The 22,923-nt window shown below is 39.6% G+C and overlaps 1 protein-coding gene across 5 annotated transcripts in view; it reads right to left on the bottom strand.

Annotated features, from left to right (window-relative positions):
• wnk2 (WNK lysine deficient protein kinase 2) overlaps positions 1–22,923 on the bottom strand; it is a 109,568-nt gene that overhangs the window by 70,487 nt on the left and 16,158 nt on the right. For all 5 annotated transcript variants that reach the window (XM_061932313.2, XM_061932311.2, XM_061932310.2 and 2 more), the window contains exons 2-6: positions 14,686–14,858; positions 14,394–14,614; positions 9,804–9,961; positions 3,824–3,912; positions 3,430–3,649 (exon numbers count right to left, since the gene is read on the bottom strand). In XM_061932313.2, the coding sequence (XP_061788297.2) occupies positions 3,430–3,649; positions 3,824–3,912; positions 9,804–9,961; positions 14,394–14,614; positions 14,686–14,858 (861 nt within the window). The remainder of the gene's footprint in view (positions 1–3,429; positions 3,650–3,823; positions 3,913–9,803; positions 9,962–14,393; positions 14,615–14,685; positions 14,859–22,923) is intronic.

Below are 22,923 nucleotides of genomic sequence, written 5' to 3' on the forward strand. Positions count from 1 at the left end.
AATCAGCCTGACCCAAGCCTAATGTTTATGTGTTACAGGGGAACTGCACCTTTTTTGGAATTTTGCCTATCGTTTACAATCATTATGAGAGACAAGAAGACAAAACGTTTTTTTATTTGTATGCATTCTAACATGTAAAAATTGTCTCGTTCTAGGTAGCTAGCAATGCAGCTAATGGGAGCAATCGATTCTACCTCTAAATCACTTTAAAAATGCATTCAAAAACCATCACCAATACCTAATTTACGTTCCGTAACCTGTATAATACCCAAACTGTAGAAACATTGTTATTGTAAGAGCGAACACTGAAGAACTATTTTTCTATCATAGTAAATCGGCATGCTTCGGTATTAGCCGTACAAGCTAACTGCGGCAAAAGATAAGCTATCTTCTATGTCAACACGAAACGAGATTTAGTTTGTAATGCACAACACACCGCGATAAGACACTCATCTGTACTGACTAAAAAACATAAACAATCATATTACAGTATCTGTAAAGTATTAGCCCACGTTGCTGTAATAATAACACGCATGAGATGCTGCATGTATCATGATCAATATAGAGAGTGATTTACTTGATGGACAGTTGTCTGTTTGGTCCAGCTGGGCAGGGATGTTTTTTCTGGTTTATTTGGGTAAGCACGTCATTAATTTTGAAATAGCTTGTCTCCAAATTCCACATTTGCAGCTTTGAGTGGCTTTCACCTCACTCTGTTGGCTTTCGTTTGCTCCAACGTTTCAACCTCTTCTTCATGCTAATTTTTTTTAGAAGCAGCAGTTAATCCTCCATTCATTCAAGTTCAAAAAGATAAGGACGGGAATCCTCATTTGTCCAAAAATGGTCGTCTTTGTTGTCAGTTACCAGGTCTGACATGATTAGAAGACACACGCCTTTGTTTCCGGAAGTAGAATACACATTCAATGGAATTCAATGTGCAGAAGAAGTCAGGCATTGATTAAAATGATGAAAATGTGGTAAATATTCAACATATTACATAATGTTATGAACGTGTCTGATACTACATTATATATAGACTTGCAGTGTGTGTATAAAACGTTGATGGAGGGTTTTGAAAACTCCCATTAGCCACACATTCAAAACTTTTTTTTATCATCTTTAAAACCCAATTTTAAAAAAAGAGATATGTGTTCTTGTTAAAGTTCAAGTGTTCAAATTCTCATAATGATTGTGAACGATAGGCAAAATAAAATAAAAAAAGTGCAGTTCCCCTTTAAATAAATAATAATATTTGTGGAAAAACACAAAATTTCATATAATTTGACAAGGTTGTAAACTGTAAGTAGGTTGGATATAATTTTTGAATATTATTCAAGAGTAAGTATACTAATTTAGTGTCAATATTAAAATGCGGGCCCTTCCTTCTGTAGTCAAAAAGATGGGCCCCCCACTGTTAAGACATGTTAGCATACGTGGAATCAGTGGTGTGCCGTCAGAGCCAGCAAGGCCTTCTCTGCTGGCCTAACATAATCAGAAATCATGATCATAATTAAAGATAAAATATTTGTTTTATTTACTTTCCCTAAATATCTAAAAGTATCCATATTCTCTTCATGTCATATTATGCTCCTTCCAATGCTGTTGTTTTTAGTTTTAGTTTGTATCCAATCACAATTTAGCTAGCTAATGTTGCCATGCTGTACGAAATCTGCCAGGGGCCTTCAGAATCAACAATGCGGGTGTCCGTGCACTGTAAGTGAACGGGCACATACAGTTGATAGACAGTTGCGATAGCCAATCAGATCACGAGTTGTTGTCAGTAAGGCCTTCTACCTGGCCTAAGGTTGAACGTGACATTTACGCGTCCTGTGATTGGATACTCATCTCTACTGACTAAAAAACATGAACAATCATATTACAGTGTCTGTTAAGTATTAGCCCACATTTCATGTTTTGTTTGTACAGTTAGCCAGACAGCAAATGTACTGTAATAATAACACGCATGAGATGCTGCATGTATCATGATCAATATAGAGAGTGATTTACTTCAATCAATCATCAATCAATGTTTATTTATATAGCCCTAAATCACAAGTGTCTCAAAGGGCTGCACAAGCCACAACGACATCCTCGGTAAAGAGCCCACATAAGGGCAAGGAAAAACTCACCCCAGTGGGACGTCGATGTGATGGACAGTTATCTGTTTGGTCCAGCTGGACAGGGAGGTTTTTTCGGGTTTATTTGGATAAGCACGGCTCGTTTCCTTGCTCCTTAAACTTTATTGTTGATAAAGTATTCGGTATTCAGATGAATATGGTAATATATGAACATATAGCAGTTAGCGGATGAATTTGAGAACACAGAGTTGAGAGACAGTTGCGATAACCAATCAGATCACAAGTGGTTGACAGTAGCCTATCGAAGTAGCCTGATGTTAACGAGACTGTGATTGGATACTCACTTGTCATTCCAAAGTGAGTATCCAATCACAAGTTTCAATTTAGCAGGAAGTGTTGCGCCGTAGCCATAGCGGATAAGGAGAACAAAACGTTGATTAGGTGGCAGATATATATTTGCAAGGCCATTTTCAAGAAGGATATTTAAAAAGAAACTATATCTTGTGAGACCCCGGAAGCTAGCTCAGCTGTTCTGGCGATGAAATGGGGAAACGCCCACCATTTCCACTCAAATAAGCCAACTACGAGGGGTACCACTGGCTTATATGGCGTCGAAAAGGTTCTATAAATTGTGAGTTCAAATATTTTATTTTTTCACATTTAATATGCTTTTTCGCAATTTAAATTTTGACAGTACCACGTAAGATATGTTTTAATTGCTGATGCGTTTCAATTGTTTTTAAATGCGCCAGAAAATAACTCGTTTTGTACACTGTTGATGTGATTTCAATGCACAGTAGGGCGTAAATGTGTTTCTGTATAGTATTTCTCCAGCAGTGGTCATGTGGTGACATCAATTATGGTATTTTGAGAGGTAATCATTGAAGTCGGACATCACTGAAGGCCTAGGTGGGAAACGCACGGCCCGCCACTGCGTGGAATACAGATATCCTCAAAGTGTTATAATTGTGAACCAAATGGTGAATGACTTCTGAACAATGAGTTGCTGTGAGTCCTGCCTGCATCCCTGCAAAATCATTTTGTTTGGTTTGTACCAAATTTCGTTTTGATTCGGCGAAACACCCAAAAGTTACAGTCAAGGTTTGGTAAAGGACATTCAGCTGTGTGAGAAATTTTAAGTTAATAATATTTACTGGGGTTTGATAACGCCGCCACCATTTGATGTATTTGTCAGACAAGTAATACCACAGGCAGCACATTATCGTGCATGTTTTTGACACTTTTTCACCCTCTTGTATGCAGCAAGTAGAACAGTTAGTTTCGAGAAACAAACAGTATGCTACACAACCGTAGAGCAGACTAATGGCATTTATAATAAAAATATGTTTACCATCTCCTGTGCCACAACTTCTGGCACCTCGTTCACCAGGTTGAACGTGAACTCAATGGCGCCCGTGTCCTTGTACTTCCCTTTCAGCTTTTTAGGATCCTCCACCCACAGCTTTAAAGCGATGGAGGACTTCTTGCCATCATCTTCTTCGTTGAGCTCCACCCTCACACCTGTGTCCTCTGCAAAGAAGGCGTGGTTCAGGAGGTCCTTGATGGAGTACCTGCAGCAGGTGAACCAAACAAAGGGTCACAGAGGCTGACGCGGTTGAGAGCGAACGACACACAGCACACAACGGACAAATACTGGCGCTGACGTCACAACACAGGAGCAGCAACACAACAGCTGAGTTGAAAGGTTAACGTCTACCTGCAGGCAACAAGCCCCGCCCACTTACCTTTCCTCCCATCTGTGACAGATGCACTCGCCGATAATCTCCTTAATTTCCGGGTCGCTTACTTTGCCGTAGCTGGCAGGTTTCACGCCCTGGTGGAAATCAAAATATTATGAAAACTGCAATTATAAAGGAAACATTGATGAGTCATTGATCTGTTTTACGCGATCATGAAAAAAAATCTAATTGAGTTGATACAATAGTTACCTAATTATTTGAGAATTACGAGCAAAATATAATTGTATGGAACAATTGTATTTCAATTAAATGACCATTTTTAAGCCAAGTCAATTTTGTATTAAGACAGGCATTAAAAATAGGAAGAAAGTCCTTTCATGACAGCTAATTTTCTAAATATTTTAAATATATCAAGTGATTCAATATTTGAATGATTTTTTTCTTTTTCTTTGACTTTTCTGTGAGCAGACTCAAAAATTAAAAAATATAAGTCAACTTTTTATTCAAAATAGACATGGGGCAAAAAGTATGTATACGCCAGCTTGTTCACTTAACTTAATACATCAAATATTAATGATTTAATATGTGCATGTGTTTTGCTTTTTCTTTGGATTTTTTCTGTCAGAAGCAGACTTACATTTAAAAAAAGAGATGTAAAGGCTAGTAGTGAAGTGAGTCATTATATAGTGCTTCTTTATAGTGTCTCACAGCACTTTACATAGCGAAATCCATTATCTAAGTTACATTTAAACCAGTGTGGGTGGCACTGGGCGCATGGCCACTCTACCAACTGAGCCATGCCGCCCCAAGTAGATCAAACTCAAGTTTGATCCAACATAAGAAAATAAAGTGAACATTTAAGTAAAAACAGTTTAAAAAATGGGTGATGAATCCTTTAATGTCATCATGTTTACTTAATTTTTGAAAAGGTGTATCAAATTATTTAGTAGGTGCATATAGTTTGCTTTTTCTTTGCTTTTTGTTACAGAGACTCACAATCCAAAAACTGAAAAAGCTACAGTCAAAATGTTATTAACAATAGTGCCCAAAAACCTTTTTGATTTGTATTTGTGTTTTGCTTTTTCTTTGGCTTTTTGTGAGCTGACTAACAATAACAAATTTAAGTTAACATTTTAATGAAAAAAACTGTTTAAAAAATGGAAGAAAAGTCTTTTAAAGGGGAACTGCACTTTTTGGGGGAATTTTGCCTTTCGTTCACAATCGTTATGAAAGACATGACGACGGATGGATTTTTAAAAAAGTAATTCTAACTTGTAAATAAACTTAAATAAAAGTCCTCCTACAGCGTAGTCAAAAGGAGCTCCTCTATTTCGACCATAAAATTCAATAAATAATCATCCAAAAAGCGCCAACAATACTCCATTTACATTTCACGATTTGAATACTAACATTAACATGTATTTGTCATGTCTGTGTGATCATGTTTTGTTTTAGTCATCTTCGGTTTTGTTTTTGGACTTTTTGTGCACTTTTGTTTGTTTTGTCACCATAGCAACCATTAGTTTTCACCTGTCACGTCACGCACCTGTTTCACATTTTGAGTCACGCACCTGTTTTCACTAATCATGTCTGTAGTATTTAAGTTCATTGTTTTCAGTTTGTCTTCCTGGCAACATTGCATTTATGCTCTACACACTCTTCATCCTCTTAGATCATGCTTCATGTCCCATGCCAAAGTAAGTTTTTGTTCCATGTTTATAGTCTTTTTGGTTTCATAGTTTGTTCTCCGCCATTGTGTGCGCCTTTTGTTTACTTCTTTTTGTTTTAGTAATTATAAAATAAATTATGTACTTACATTCCCGTCTCGCCCGAGCCAACTTTCCGTTGCCTTCCGGAAAAGCAAACACCCAGGACCAAGTCTTGACATTATGTTGCCAGCATAAAAGTTTTTTCGCACGAGAGTTGGACAATTTGGACGAGGCAGCGTGGGAGGTCCTCCGCGCCATGGAGGAGGAAACGCGGCGCTACTCCTCCGTGGAGTACAGACTCCATTTGGTCCCAGGACGGCGCTGCCTCACCGCAGTCCCGGAAACGCCACTCCAGACCGAGGACATCTTGGAAGGTGAGCGGACAGCACGCGGCTCTCCCGCAAACTCCTCCCCCTCCGGGCGGAAATGGGCCACAGCCTGCCCGGCTTCCCCAGGATGACATCACAGACCAGGATTTTTTTTCAACTCTTTTTCTTTTGCTCACCCACCTCCAACAAAAGACTCAAAGAACAAGATTAAGCACTACCAAGATATGATTTTGAACATTAGATCCTCTCAATCACAGTCATCTCAAATTCATGCCCCGCCCCCCAGGACTCAAGCCACGCCCATGTCACAAAAAATGTTTTCTCACCCACAGAGTCCCAGGTAGAAGAAAATATACTTTTTGGACAATTTAAAGGGGAGGTTTCTGCCCCCCTCCTGACCACCCTCCACCCACCCAAAAAGACGGTTCCAGACCGCGGGGAGCGCGTCTGGTATCCGCTCCTTGAGGGGGGGGCTAGGGCTGGAAATTGTTCAGGTGGGGTGGCTCAGCATTACCAGGCCAAGCCACAGCCACCAGCACGACCGCCACAACCAGTCTCTCGGCCTGCCAAGCCGCAACCCCCAGCTAGGCCACCTCCACCTGCACTAAAGCTAGCACCTGTCGCTGCACCACGGCTAGCACCTGTCGCTGCACCACGGCTAGCACCTGTCGCAGCACCTGTCACAGCACTTGTCGCAGCACCACGGCTAGCACCTGTCGCAGCACCACGGCTAGCTGCTCCACGGCTAGCACCACGGCTAGCTGCACCACGGCTAGCACCTGTCGCTGCACCACGGCTAGCACCAGCTCCACCACGCCAAGACCCACCACGCCAAGACCCACGACGCCAAGTGCCGCCAGTCGCAGCTCCACGACGCCAAGTGCCGCCAGTCGTAGCTCCACGACGCCAAGTGCCGCCAGTCGTAGCTCCACAACGCCAAGACCCAAGCCAAGACCCGCCATGCCAAAACCAAGACTCGCCATGCCAAAACTAAGACCCACGCCTAGACCAAGACCAAGACCCACGCCAAGACCAAGACCAAGACCCACGCCAAGACCAAGACCAAGACCCACGCCAAGACCAAGACCCACACCAAGACCAAGACCCACACCAAGACCAAGACCCACGCCAAGACCATGAACAAGACCCACGCCAAGACCAAGACCCTCTACGCCAAGCTTCGCCGCCTGACACGCCACGCCAAGCTTGCCGCCTACCACGATGACGACGCATCCACCTTCTCGTCGGCCACGGATATGGCCGCTACCTGGTCGCCCGCCACGCCAAGTGCGCCTACCTCCTCGTCGGCCACAGATGTGGCCCTTTCCGGGTCGCCCACCTCGCCTGCTGCAGCGGCGTTCCACTCGCCGCCGCCACATGACTATGTCTCGGTGGATTCGGGGCCACTTGGTCTGGCGACCCACCGCCATGTCCCCCTCCCGCCCTCCCATGACTCTTGTTTAAAAAAAATTATTTTGGACATCTGGGATCTGTCCGTGTCTGTGTGATCATGTTTTGTTTTAGTCATCTTAGGTTTTGTTTTTGGACTTTTTGTGCACTTTTGTTTGTTTTGTCACCATAGCAACCATTAGTTTTCACCTGTCACGTCACGCACCTGTTTCACGTTTTGAGTCACGCACCTGTTTTCACTAAACATGTCTGTAGTATTTAAGTTCATTGTTTTCAGTTTGTGTTCCTGGCAACATTGCATTTATGCTCTACACACTCTTCATCCTCTTAGATCATGCTTCATGTCCCATGCCAAAGTAAGATTTTGTTCCATGTTTATAGTCTTTTTGGTTTCATAGTTTGTTCTCCGCCATTGTGCGCGCCTTTTGTTTACTTCTTTTTGTTTTAGTAATTATAAAATAAATTATGTACTTACATTCTCGTCTCGCCCGAGCCAACTTTCCGTTGCCTTCCGGAAAAGCAAACACCCAGAACCAAGTCTTGACAGTATTAGTGATATTTTTGTTACGAGCGCTAACGCAGACAAACAATTTAGAGCGGCGCTGTGAAGCTTGTGTACAATTTTTTGACATGATCGACTGGCGAGGTGTTTCCTCGCTTCCTTGCGCCTTGGAAGTTTATAGTAGATCATAAATGATGCCTCTCACCTGAACAGAAAAAGTCTGAGGACATATTCAGACAAGTTGGGACACTTTGACAGCCATTTAAGACACGGAAATGGTCAGAGCGGCAGAGCGGGTCCTCCCGTGCCCCCCACCCTGTTTCTTTGCGAGGATTATGAGACATTTTTCATCTAAATGGGAATATATGAACATCATAGCAGTCGACATCCTAATGACAGCAGACATTGTAAAGTAAGTGATGTTTTATGATGTTTGTTGGCTCTCATAAAGTCTGCAGTAAGCAGAAATCAGTGTTGAAGAAAAAAAAAAGCGAACCTTGTGTTTTTTTTTTTATTATTGTGCCGCTATGATTAAGATTAGCAAAATACGTAAATATTAAATGTTATTATAAATGTGCCTGTTACTACATTACATATATACTTACATCATGTATGTCAAACCTCAATGGAAGTGTTTGGGTGTTTTTTTAAGGGCTTTTTATTAGGCGGAATTGTGCGGCTCCCATAGGCTCCATTGTAAGCGGCCCTTTGATCGCATTTATTAAATATTTAGAATGCAAAAAAAAATGTTAAATGACCTCCGTCGTCATGTCTTTCATAATGATTGTGAAAGATAAGCAAAATTCCAAATAAAGTGCAGTTCCCCGTTAAGGCCATCTTTTTTTTTTATATTCTTTTTTTTTATCTAAATCAAATTATTTAATACGTGCATGTATTTTGCTTTTCCTTTGGATTTTTTTTGTGAGCAGGCTCACATAAAAAATAATAATAAAGTAAACATTTCATTTAAAAGCAGTTTAAAAGGAAAAAAGTTATTTAATCTGAGCTTATTTACTTATTATTTTTTAAGATATTAAATGATTTGTGTTTTGCTTTTTTGTGAGCAGACTAACATGAAAAAAATTAAGTAAACATTTTTGTAAAAACAATTCAAAACATGGTTGGTAAATCTTTTGCTACATCTTATTTACTTGATTTTTGAAAATGTATGTTAAAACGATTTAATATTTGCATGTATTTTGCTTTTTCTTTGGCTTTTTCCTGAGCAGACTCACATACAATAATAAAGTTAACTTTTTATGAAACAGTTTACAAATGGGAGGAAGAGTCCTTTAATGCCAGTTATTTACTTATTTTTTAAATACAAAAGATTTAAACTGTGTATGTACTTTGCTTTTTCTTTGACTTCTTTGTATCAGAAGCAAACTCACATTCCAAAAACTGAAAGCTTTTTATTAAAAAAAAAAGAATGGCACAAAACGTTATTTCATGCCAGCTTATTTTATACATTTTTCAAATCCATTAAATTATTTAATATGTGCATGTGTTTTGCTTTTTATTTGGCTTTTTTGTAAGTAGACTCACAGTTTAAAAAATTGTATGGAAAGCATTTTTTTTATTTGAACACGAATGTGAAAAAAATGGGTGAAAACTCCTTTTACCCCAGCTTATTTGTTTTTTTGTTTTTTTTTAAATATGTCAAATGATTTAATAAGTGCAAGTGTTTTGCTTGTTCTTTGTTTTTTGTTATCAGACTCACATTCTAAAAAATATATGTAAAATCAACTTTTTACTAAAAGCTGAGGTTCGAAAAATGGGGGGAGAATCTTTTCACACCAGCTTATTTGCTTTTTTTGAATAATACATCAAAAGAAAAAATTCAATATATGTATGCGTTTTACTTTTTCTTTGACTTTTTTGTAAACAGCCCACATTCAAAAAAGTTTTTGTTAAAAAGTTTGACACTGGAACAGATGATCTTTATTTCCATTATTTGGAATTTATAATGGATGTTGAACAATTACTTTTTTTGCTCCGCTGTACTAATATATATGAGGGTAATTTAAAAGTAGTTAATTTCATGGCTTAAAGAAGACCTTGGAGTGTAAACTCACACTGGTGACTTTGCGGTAGATTTGGGCGGCGTTCTGGCACTCAGAGTAGGGATATTCTGACGTGGCCATCTCCAGCATGCACATGCCGAAAGCGTAGACATCCACGGACTCGTCATAGTGCTCCTCGTACATCTCTGGTGCCATGAACTCTGGTGTACCTGGACCGTTAAAGCAGGGTGACATGTGAATAGAGTCTCAGGTGGACAATGGCCCGCTAATTATTAAAAGTATCCTATTTTTGATGTTCGACAGTAAGAAAAAGGTTTCTCTTCACCGGGGTCAGCAACTCGAGCCACATGCGGCTCTTTAGCGACGCCCTGGTGGCTCCATTGAGTTTTTTCAAAAATGTATGGAAATGGGAAAAAAAAAGGGGTGAAAATGTTTTTTGTTGTAATATGGTTTCTGTAGGAGAAACACGACACAAACATTCCTAATTGTTAGAAAAACTATTGTTTAATATGTTTGTGTTTATGCTTCACTGATGAGAGTATTTGGCGAGTGCCGTTTTGTCCTACTAAATTCAGCGGCCCTTGAACGCACCATTGTGTGGGCTGTGACTCAACAGTTTGTTTACATGTACAACTTTCTCCGACGCTGCCACAGCATTTTGTCCACCAAACATTTTATGATGTGCGAATGCACAAAGGTGAGCTTTGTTGATCGTTTTGTGTCGAATACTAGTCAGGCATATTTGGTCAGTGCATGACTGCAAGCTAATCGATGCTAACATGCTATGTAGGCTATCTGTATATACACATTGCATCATTAAACGGGGGGGTACTAGGATGATAGGGGATGCAAAACAATAACAGCGCAATACATTTTCATAACATGGTCACTACGGCCTAGTTTCTCTTGTTATATTCTTATTTTACTGTTATATTTTTATTCTCATTGTTGCTTTTTATTATTATTCTTATTGTAATATTTTTCTATTTTGTTTCCATTTATACCCCCATTATTTACTTTTTACTTTTTAAATTTCATCTCAATTTTGTACACTGCTGCTGGAATTTTTATTTTCCTGAGGGAACTCTCCTGAAGGAATCAATAAAGTACTATCTATCTATCTATTATGCCTCATTTGTAGCTATATTTGAACTCATTTAATGTCCTTATCTGTATTTAGTTAATGTTTTCATGTTTCATGACACATTATCTGTATGTAATATTGGCTGCATTTCTGATAGTTGTTTGTGTGCCATGTTGTTCCAGACCACAGCAAACGTTACCCAGCTTGAAAATGTTTTAATAAATCCATTAGAAGAAGACAGCCTGACGTTTACTTTACCTTGGACACACACATCTATACCTTTGGCCATTAAAAGCCAGTCATTTCCAGGAGTTATCTCACCTTCTAAGTAGCCTCTGATTTACTAATGCTTTCCAATGTTGTAAAAATGTGTAGAATAAATATTACATTTCAACATTTCTGTCAACGAAGATTTGCGCCAGCCTGCGACACATAGTCATTTTGATAGTAGGCTAATACAGCTGATTAGCCACTTACATCATGTGTTGCCATCATTATAACACTTATATAAGCAGCTCCAGACCGATTATCTTTTTGTATTTGTGGTCCAATATGGCTTTCAACATTTTCGGTTGCCAACCCCTGCACTATACATCTCAAAATAAATCTCAGATGTGGTATCTGTACATTTAATCGTTTTATTTTTCTTGAGCGGATATGCTAACCTAACATGAAATGTGACCACAATGTTAGCAATAGCACCTACTCAGTGGCCTAGTGGTTAGAGTGTCCGCCCTGATATCGGTAGGTCGTGAGTTCAAACCCTAGCCGAGTCATACCAAAGACTATAAAAATGGGACCCATTACCTCCCTGCTTGGCACTCAGCATCAAGGGTTGGAATTAGGGGTAAAATCCCAAAAAATGATTCTCGGGTGGGGCCACCGCTGCTGCTCACTGCTCCCCTCACCTCCCAGGGGGTGAGGGTGATGGGCCAAATGCAGAGGGTAATCTCACCACACCTAGTGTGTGTGACAATCATTGGTACTTTAACTTAAACTCAAAGTGGATGTTATTTTGTAATTCATTAACTATTTATATCCTTGGTGAACCATTCTAAAGCATCATAGTAACGTTACAATCAACTATAACTTTAAAAATGTGGTTTGTCTTTTTTTTGCCCATATATTGAATAATTTTGGACATTAACTATTTTCAAAAAATAAATAAAAATAAACTGCAGCGTTCTGCCAACTAGCGGGTGTTGTAAATTTGGTAATTTTTTATTAGTTTTCTGCTAAAAAGCTAACCTGGCATGATGTTAAAATGTAACCATAATGTTAGCATGTAGCTCAATGCAAAGTGGCACAAAACTGTTATTTTATTATTTTTTATATAATTATTCAAATGTTTCAAATGTTGGGGGGCTTTTTGCCCGTATTGAATTATTTTGGAAATGGAACTATTAAAAAAAATAAAAATAGAAAGTATAGCTCTGCCAACGAGTGGGAGATGTACGTTTGATCATTTTGTTTTTCTTTAGCTAATAAACTAGCGTAGCATGATGTTAAAATGTGACTGTAATATAAGCATGTAACTCAATGCAAATACTGCTATTTTATCAATTCTTATATAATTATTCACATCTTTGATAAACAATTCTAAAGTGTCTTAGTAACATTACAATCAACTATACATTTACAAAATGTGGGTGGGCTTTTTGCGCGTATAGAATAAAGCAATAAGCTAACCTAGCATGTTGTTGCTTATTGAACAGAGAGCGTAATGTATGGGTCTCCATGCTGTCGGATATGTGCCCCCGGCCATATTCTTTTAACCCAATGTGGCCCCCAAGTCAAAATGTTTGTGGACCCCTGGTGTAATGTTAGCATGTAGCGCACTTAGCTATGCTAATTGTTACGTTGTGGTACGTGATGCACGGAACCTATTACGTTGGAAAAGTGTACGGTTACAGTGTATATCAAAAAATAAAAACGTTTAAAAAGGTGAATAAAGTACACAATTAGCACTTCTTAGAGACAAACTGCAACTCATTAGCATTGGAGCCACAGACATTAGCATTAGCTACAAACACAAAATGGGATGTTCCCAACTGTCTAAATGTTAGAATTAAGGCAAACACACTTCTAATACACTATTGTGGGACCGCTGAGACTTATTTCAATCATACTTGCCAACCTTGAGACCTCCGATTTCGGGATGTGGGGGGTGGGGGGCGTGGTTAAGAAGGGAGGAGTATATTTACAGCTAGAATTCACCAAGTCAAGTATTTCATACATATATATATATATATATATATATATAAATACATATATATATATACATATATATACATACATACATACATACATACATATATATATATATATATATATATATATATATATAATAGCTATATATAGCTATATTTATTGTATTATATATTTTATTATATATATATATATATATATATAATAAAATAAATACATATATATATATAGCTAGAATTCACAGAAAGTCAAGTATTTCTTAAATATATATATATACATATATATATATATATATATATATATATATATATATATATATATATATATATATATATATATATATATATATATATATATATATACATATATAGATAAGTAAAAGAAATACTTGAATTTCAGTGTTCATTTATTTACACATATACACACACATAACACTCATCTACTCATTGTTGAGTTAAGGGTTGAATTGTCCATCCTTGTTCTATTCTCTGTCACTATTTTTCTAACCATGCTGAACACCCTCTCTGATAATGCATTGCTGTGTGGCAAGCACAAAAGTGCTTTCATCAAATGCACTAGAGTCTGGAATCTTCCATCTCTCCCTAGCATGGCCCAAAACCGGTCAATCTTTGCTTCCTGAAGAAGATCTTCACTGACAAGCACTTGGTAGTTCACTACTTCTTCCCGGAGGCTATCCAGATCCAATCGCAGCTGCGGCTTGGAACTTACAAGCGTATTTCTTCATCTTACTCGTCGTCGGCGTCGCCACGGCTGTATCTCCCTCGTTCTTCTGCTTCGTCTCCTTGTTGTGTGCGCAGTTGTGCACTCTCTAAAAGCCGTAGATGTTATTGTCACATATGCATGTACAGTAGATGGCAGTATTGCCCTGTTTAAGAGTGTCACAACATTGCTGTTTACGGCAGACAAACTGCTTTACGGTAGACGAAAACGTGACTGCTGTTGTTGTGTGTTGTTACCGCGCTGGGAGGACGTTAATGAAACTGCCTAACAATAAACCCACATAAGAAACCAAGAACTCGCCCTCGATCATTCTACAGTTATAATGTGATTGGGCAGGCACGCTGTTTATATAGTGGGAAAGCAGACGTGAAAACAGGCTGTCCTCACTCAGGTCCGCATGGAGCTGGAGGTGGCGAGGCCCCCAGCTCCGCCTGAATTTCGGGAGAAAATTTGTCCCGGGAAGTTTCCGGGAGAGGCGCTGAATTTCGGGAGTCTCCCGGAAAATCCGGGAGGGTTGGCAAGTATGATTTCAATTGTTAAAAGAAGCGGTGTAATATGGCACCTTTGAGCCCTAAAGTGCCACAACATAATGTAGAGTTGTTGCTCACCGATAACACTTTTAGCAAAGGAAGCCCTCTTCAGCGTTGCCAAGCCCAAGTCTCCTATTTTGACAGAGCCTGTCGGCCCCGTGATGAAGATGTTGTCACACTTGAGGTCTCGGTGGATTATCGGCGGCGTCCTGGTGTGGAGGAAGTGGAGGCCCTTCAGGATCTGTCTGCACCAGCTCCTAAGAACCTTAGGCTTCATCACCTTGAAGCGCTTCAAATAGCTGCGTGGAGACATTCCATGATATGAAGCAATGGCAGCATGAACAAGATGCCAAGATGTCAATTCACTCACGTTTTAAGCGTCCCTGAGGTCATCAACTCTGTCACCAGAACAATGCACTTCTTGCCTTTTAGGGGTGACTCCCAGAAGTCATAAAACCTAACAATGTTGGGATGCTGAAGACCTTTCAACATCTCGGCCTCCTCCTTGAAGCGCTGTCTCTCCACTTTGGACAGTTTACGCTCCTGTTGAACACCAATGATTACAAATTAAGGAGATGATTCATCTTAAATTAAATAGGTGCAAAAAAGATCTTGAGAATTTGGCGTTAAGATGAGAGTCAGATTCAGACTGCAAACTATCTGTGGCAGGAAGCTGGGGGGATGGATGATATAATCATCTCATTTACATAAGTGGCTGTAATGCAAGTGCATGTCGTTTTCATGGACGCTGTAGGACATACCTGAGAAAATTTGCGCAATTTGCCCATTAAGATTTTCAATTCAGCCTGCCGGATGTTTCCAAATACAAAACCCAAAACCAGTGAAGTTGGCACGTTGTGTAAGTCGTAAATAAAAACAAAATACAATGATTTGTAAATCCTTTTCAACTTATATGCAAATAGACTGCAAAAAGAAGATATTTAATGTTCGAACTAAGAACCTTAATTTTTTTTCTAAATAATCATTAACTTAGAACTTAATGGCAGCAACACATTGCCAAAAAGTTGGCACAGGGGCATTTTTACCACTGTATTAAAACAATTTGAAATGTGGACCACAGAACCCTTTTCCACTTCGATGAGCTTGGGCCCAGTGAAGCCGGCGACGTTTCTGGGTGTTGTTGATAAATGGCTTTTGCTTTGCATAGTAGAGCTTTAACTTGCGCTTACAGATGTAGCGACGAACCGTAGTAACTGACAGTGGTTTTCTAAAGTGTTCCTGAGCCGATGTAGAGATATCCTTTACACACTGATGTCACTTTTTAATGCAGTACCACCTGTGGGATCGAAGGTCCATAATATCATCGCTTACCTAAAGTGATTTCTCCAGATTATCTGAACTTTTTGATGATATTACTGCAATTATTGCAATAGCTCATTAAGAAATGTTGTTCTTAAACTGTTCGACAATTTGCTCACGCATTTGTTCACAACGTGGTGACCCTCACCCCATCCTTGTTTGTGAATGACTGAGCATTATACCCAATCATGGCACCCACCTGTTCCCAATTAGCCAGTTCACCCGTTGGATGTTCCGAATAAGTGTTTGATGAGCATTCCTCAACTTTTTCAGTCTTTTTTGTCACTTGTGCCAGCTTTTTTGAAACATGTTGCGGGCATCAAATTCCAGATGAGCTAATATTTGCAAAAAATAAAGTTTTCCAGTTAGAATGTTAAGTATCTTGTCTTTGCCGTGTTTTCAATTGAATATAAGTTGAAAAGGATTTTCAAATCATTGTATTCTGTTTTTATTTACGATTTACACAACGTGCCAACTTCACTGGTTTTGGGTTTTTTAAATGTTTCAAACCTTTAACATCAAAACTGTAGCTGCCAATAGTATGTGCAGTTTTTTTTCAAATTACTGTAAATCTTGAATTATAGAAAGTATTGAAATTGATCGAATCTGCGCTTTTGAATGATATACGAGTTGTTACGGTAATCTACGTCACAGCCGCTCAGACGAGTCACCAAGCAGTGTGGGCAAGGTTTGTTTCCACAGAGTTTTTCCACAGAGTGTTTCCAGAGCGGCCAGCCTGAAACGCGGGTGTCAGGGACAGACGCAGAAGCAGATTATTACTGAAGAAAAGTAATATTATATCAGATTGTAGGTGTTTTTTTACCGTTTGTGTTCATATTTTGCCTTGTTTGTTGCATTTTTGTTGCATTTCGCTTGATTGTATAACAAGGAGGTGGTCTGAGAAATACAAGAGAAGTGACGGTCATATGTTGTTAATATTCAGTGTTTTATCGTTTATATATTAGGATTGTAAATCCTACATTCTTTATTTTCAGTTACATTCCGGGTGTCTCATTTGGTTAAAAAAAATTTACAATTCCATTCTGTTTTTTGAGGTGGTCTGTCGTAAAGTTTTTAGCATTCAATCTGACATGAGAGTGTTTGTATAAGTGTTCCTGAAAAAAAAATATATAAATAAAAAACACATACATATATACAGTATATATATATATATATATATATATATATATATATATATATATATATATATACACACAGAGGTGGGACCAAGTCATTGCTTTGCAAGTCACAAGTAAGTCTCAAGTCTTTGCCCTCAAGTCTCGAGTCAAGTCCCAAGTCAAGACAGACAAGTCCGAGTCAAGTCCAAAGTCAAGACTGGAAAGTCTCAAGTCAAGTCCCAAGTCCTGCATTTTGAGTTTCGAGTCCTTTCAAATCATTTTAACCACAGACTAATGTATTTACACAGATTGTGTATTCTTTTAAAACGCTGTATTTATTTATTAAAACAAGTGCATTTGAAATTGCAGGGAAAAAGATAGTGGTGACATTGCACTTCAAAATAGCACTATTAACCAGTCATTTTAAACATGTAACTCATTCCTTTACAGAATAAACACATTTGAAAAAACAAGTGTAACTGTACTTATTTGCACAAAAGTGTTAACATTGTATTTCCATGGCATATTGCATTGTAACTAGTTCCACAGCAGTTTCTGTCCTGTTCTTACCTTATCTCATTGATCTCATCTCATACTGTATGTGTGTTGATGTGTGTGTACACATGAAAAACATAACAAATATATGAACATAACAATGAACAGAGTTGTACTTTTTAGATGTCAGGGCTCTATGCAATATGTACACATATTGTTAATATAGTATACATTTTAACTGACCTTTATTTGACTATGTTTGTCTTTTTGTAGGTGGCTAAAATACGCGGTGCTGCTGACCGCTGTCTAACGTTACGTTACTGTGTGTGATACATTGACTAACGTAATGTTACTGTGTGTGATACATTGACTAACGTTACGTTACTGTGTGTGATACATTGACTAACGTAACGTTATGTATAGGTACCTCATGCAACCCTGCTTGAAAAAAATCACTTGACAAAAAGTATGAATAAGGTAGCGAACTGCAGTGGACGCAACAGATTGCCATGTTTGCAATGATTTTATAACCATAGACATCTTATAAGTAGACGCAGCATTGGTTGCTGTGACGTGAGCAATTTGGCCGCCATCTTGAAGTGGTGATGAGGAGCCGGCGAGCAGCCTAAACTGACAGTTGACAGGTAGAAAACAAAGATGGTGTTCAGCGTTTTCCTGCTTAAATGAGCGGACTGTTGAAAATAGGAATCGGGGGATTACTTTTCACAAGTAAGATTTAACATTAACGTACTATTGGTTGTCCATCCATCCATCCATTTTCTACCGCTTATTCCCTTCGGGGTCGCGGGGGGCTCTGGAGCCTATCTCAGCTACATTCGGGCGGAAGGCGGGGTACACCCTGGACAAGTCGCCACCTCATCGCAGAGCCAACACAGATAGACAGACAACATTCACACAGGAGCAAAGATCTTCAATATTTGTATGTGAAAATCACAAAGAAATCTTCTGGGGGGGGGTTGACCCCCCCCCCCCCCTACAGGGGTTTGGTTTAAAAACTTTCAGCCCCACCTAAAACAAAATTCACCAGCCGCCACTGATTATGATGCATTCTCATTTTAGGCAAAGTATAAGACAATACTTTCTTAACAGTATAATTGTAACCAGTAATAAGTCTTCAAGTAACAATATTCAAATACTAACATTGTTGGGTAAAACAGAATTTGGTTTTATTCTGAATCCAGTGAAACAGATTGGTGGTTTTAGCTGATACAAAGACTTTCAGGTGTTTATATATGTTTAAGTATTTGGCAGATGCTTTTATCCAAAGCGACTTACATAAAAAAATACATATAAAACAATCACTGCAAACATTATCATTTAAGGGAAGAATGTAATAGAAAATATCAATACAAAGTGTCAAGACAGAATAAACTCTCTGCTGCTGAAGCAACAGAGATACAGTCTAAAGGTCCCTAAGATATATATATATCTAATGTATTCATACATTGTTTATGTAGGATATACGCATGCAGGGGCGCCGCTAGGGATTTTGGGCCCCATGAAAAGAATCTTTACAGGGCCCCCAACACAGTGTCATTATTTTTTCTGTATTATAATTTCATCATCATTAGGGGCCTCTCTGGGCCCCCCTCCATCATGGGCCCTTAGAATCCGTCTCCTTTACCCCCCCTTTTCGGCGCCCCTGTACGCATGTATATACAACCTAATCATATTGTTTCTTCAACTTAAAAATAGCTTACCATTTTTTCCCCCTTCTCTGGGATTATATTCCCAGTTTTGATCTCGGACGTCTGGTCACTTATAGCGTATAAGAATATTATATTACTGTTACGCAAACTATGAATAATAAAACACGCCAAAACATGTATCTGTTATCATGGCTACACGTATGACAAAAAAGGGGGTGAAAATCAGTGGTATTCAGTGAGGTAAGATTAATTAAATGCGCTGACAGTTCATTGCTCCTGCCAAATGAATTGCACTGAGTGGAGCGGATCACCACTCCAAGATGGCGGCCACGCGTCTCGTCTGCGCCAGTAGGCAGTAGCGCTCCATGCTGCGTCTACTTATAAGATGTCTATGGTTATAACGTTAGCAGTGAGTTTGCAGCCTCACTGATTTAACTACACAGCAAATAAAAGTCACGTTACTTAGCCAATAAACGTTATCTTACATTCAAAACTTACTCTTCTTTGAGCAACTTCAAATGTCGAACGAAGTTGGAAGTTGTTGCGTCTCCGTCTGTAATATTCGAACTGCGTGATTTGCATACGGCAATTCATTTTTTTCCCCAGGCACTGCTTCCTATGAGGAAGCAGTGCCTGGGGAGTCTGTGGTGGGCTCTCCTATTTCTGGGGCTGAGGTTGCTGAGGTAGTTAAAAAGCTCCTCGGTGGCAAGGCCCCGGGGGTAGATGAGATCCGCCCGGAGTTCCTTAAGGCTCTGGATGCTGTGGGGCTGTCTTGGTTGACAAGACTCTGCAGCATCGCGTGGACATCGGGGGCGGTACCTCTGGATTGGCAGACCGGGGTGGTGGTTCCTCTCTTTAAGAAGGGGAACCGGAGGGTGTGTTCTAACTATCGTGGGATCACACTCCTCAGCCTTCCCGGTAAGGTCTATTCAGGTGTACTGGAGAGGAGGCTACGCCGGATAGTCGAACCTCGGATTCAGGAGGAACAGTGTGGTTTTCGTCCTGGTCGTGGAACTGTGGACCAGCTCTATACTCTCGGCAGGGTCCTTGAGGGTGCATGGGAGTTTGCCCAACCAGTCTACATGTGTTTTGTGGACTTGGAGAAGGCATTCGACCGTGTCCCTCGGGAAGTCCTGTGGGGAGTGCTCAGAGAGTACGGGGTATCGGACTGTCTGATTGTGGCAGTCCGCTCCCTGTATGATCAGTGCCAGAGCTTGGTCCGCATTGCCGGTAGTAAGTCGGACACGTTTCCAGTGAGGGTTGGACTCCGCCAAGGCTGCCTTTTGTCACCGATTCTGTTCATAACTTTTATGGACAGAATTTCTAGGCGCAGTCAAGGCGTTGAGGGGATCTGGTTTGGTGGCTGCAGGATTAGGTCTCTGCTTTTTGCAGATGATGTGGTCCTGATGGCTTCATCTGGCCAGGATCTTCAGCTCTCACTGGATCGGTTCGCAGCTGAGTGTGAAGCGACTGGGATGAGAATCAGCACCTCCAAGTCCGAGTCCATGGTTCTCGCCCGGAAAAGGGTGGAGTGCCATCTCCGGGTTGGGGAGGAGATCTTGCCCCAAGTGGAGGAGTTCAAGTACCTCGGAGTCTTGTTCACGAGTGGGGGAAGAGTGGATCGTGAGATCGACAGGCGGATCGGTGCGGCGTCTTCAGTAATGCGGACGCTGTATCGATCCGTTGTGGTGAAGAAGGAGCTGAGCCGGAAGGCAAAGCTCTCAATTTACCGGTCGATCTACGTTCCCATCCTCACCTATGGTCATGAGCTTTGGGTTATGACCGAAAGGACAAGATCACGGGTACAAGCGGCCGAAATGAGTTTCCTCCGCCGGGTGGCGGGGCTCTCCCTTAGAGATAGGGTGAGAAGCTCTGCCATCCGGGAGGAGCTCAAAGTAAAGCCGCTGCTCCTCCACATCGAGAGGAGCCAGATGAGGTGGTTCGGGCATCTGGTCAGGATGCCACCCGAACGCCTCCCTAGGGAGGTGTTTAGGGCACGTCCCACCGGTAGGAGGCCGCGGGGAAGACCCAGGACACGTTGGGAAGACTATGTCTCCCGGCTGGCCTGGGAACGCCTCGGGGTCCCACAGGAAGAGCTGGACGAAGTGGCTGGGGAGAGGGAAGTCTGGGCTTCCCTGCTTAAGCTGCTGCCCCCGCGACCCGACCTCGGATAAGCGGAGGAAGATGGATGGATGGATGGAATTCATTTTTTGTTGACCAAGTCGTAGTTTTTATACCCGAACGAAACCAACTTTAACATAATTGTTTCTCACTGGCATGTTGTTGGACAACTCTTGTTCATTGGTTGTCCTGCAATTTGATTGGATGAATGATGTGTGATGCAAACAACGTAGATCTAATTTTATTGGCTGTTGTACTGAGAGCACACCAGCTGACAGGAACAACACGCTGATCGACACAGACGAAGAAAATGAAAAATACGGAGCGCTCCCAAATAACTTTTTAAGCTTTGGATTTTGGGGAAAGTGGCAAGTCATGTCAAGTCAAAAGGCTCAAGTCCAAGTGAAGTCACAAGTCATTGATGTTAAAGTCCAAGTCGAGTTGCAAGTCTCTTTACATTTTGTCAAGTCGAGTCTAAAGTCATCAAATTCATGACTCGAGTCTGACTCGAGTCCAAGTCATGTGACTCGAGTCCACACCTCTGTATATATATATACATATATGTATATACATATATATATATATATATATATATATATATATATATATATACATATATATATATATATATATATATACATATATATATATATATATATATATATATACACATACATATATACATATATAAACCTATATATATACACACACACACACACATATTTACACATACACACATATATACTTGCATGTATATATTTACATTAAGATATATATATATATATATATATATATATATATATATATATATATATATATATATATATAGAGTAATAGATATGTATATATATAATATATGTGTGTATGTATATATATATATATATATATATATATATATATATATATATATATATATATATATATATATACACACACACACACACATAATACATATATATACAAATATAATACATATATAGGTATATGTATTTTGTTCAGAATTTATATTAATATTGGAGGTAATCAGTAAAGTTTTACGATTCTCTGTAGCAACTATCCTTTCAGACAATGTGCAGCACTTATTTCCCAAAGTCAATTCTGACAAAAAAAAATATCTTTTTCTTCACTTTCTTCCTTACACGACCATTTCTTTTTTTTCTGCCTTTGTTTATTTCTCCGAGACACGTCAATTGCTCTGTGTTTGCTCTAAACACAAGAAAGTTACTTGTGATTAGTCAGACCGTGTCGAGCTCAAGAACATGGCTACTTTCAATATGATTTGCGTATCTATAAGGGGGCGTGGTCTGCCAAGCCACGCACACCTCCCCGGCGGATTTTAAGTTGATTGCGATGTAACAAATAAATGTGCTTGGATTTATCTAACACTTCAATACATCTGAATTTTTACTTGCGTATGCTGTTTTCTAGATTTGAACGTATGTCTATTTTTAGGAAGAAATCCACGCAGCCCTAGTTAGATGAGGCCCCGGGTGCTTCTATACTAAAGAAAACTGAACTTATTAGAAAGGAGATTAAACACAACGTGTCCCAGTCCCAACTAGGTTCTATTAATGCAGACACGAATAAATATACAACAGATAATGCTCTCCAAAATAATCTCTCTCTTTTTGAAGAAATAACATTAGAGGAACTCCTGTGACCCGTAAATGGGACAAAACAAACAACATGTTTACTTGACCCACCTCCTGGGAAACGTATCAAGGAACTGTTTGTAATATTAGGACCATCAGTGCTAAATATTATTAACTTATCAGTTTTCCCTGTCACTGTTCCCCTAGCATTCAAAACAGCAGTTAATAATCTTCTGCTCAAAATAAGGATTCTGACCTGGAAAACTACCGGCCAGTGTCCCACATTCAATTG

Source organism: Nerophis lumbriciformis, linkage group LG38 (assembly GCF_033978685.3).
Source record: "Nerophis lumbriciformis linkage group LG38, RoL_Nlum_v2.1, whole genome shotgun sequence".
In the NCBI taxonomy this organism is placed as follows: Eukaryota; Metazoa; Chordata; class Actinopteri; order Syngnathiformes; family Syngnathidae; genus Nerophis; species Nerophis lumbriciformis.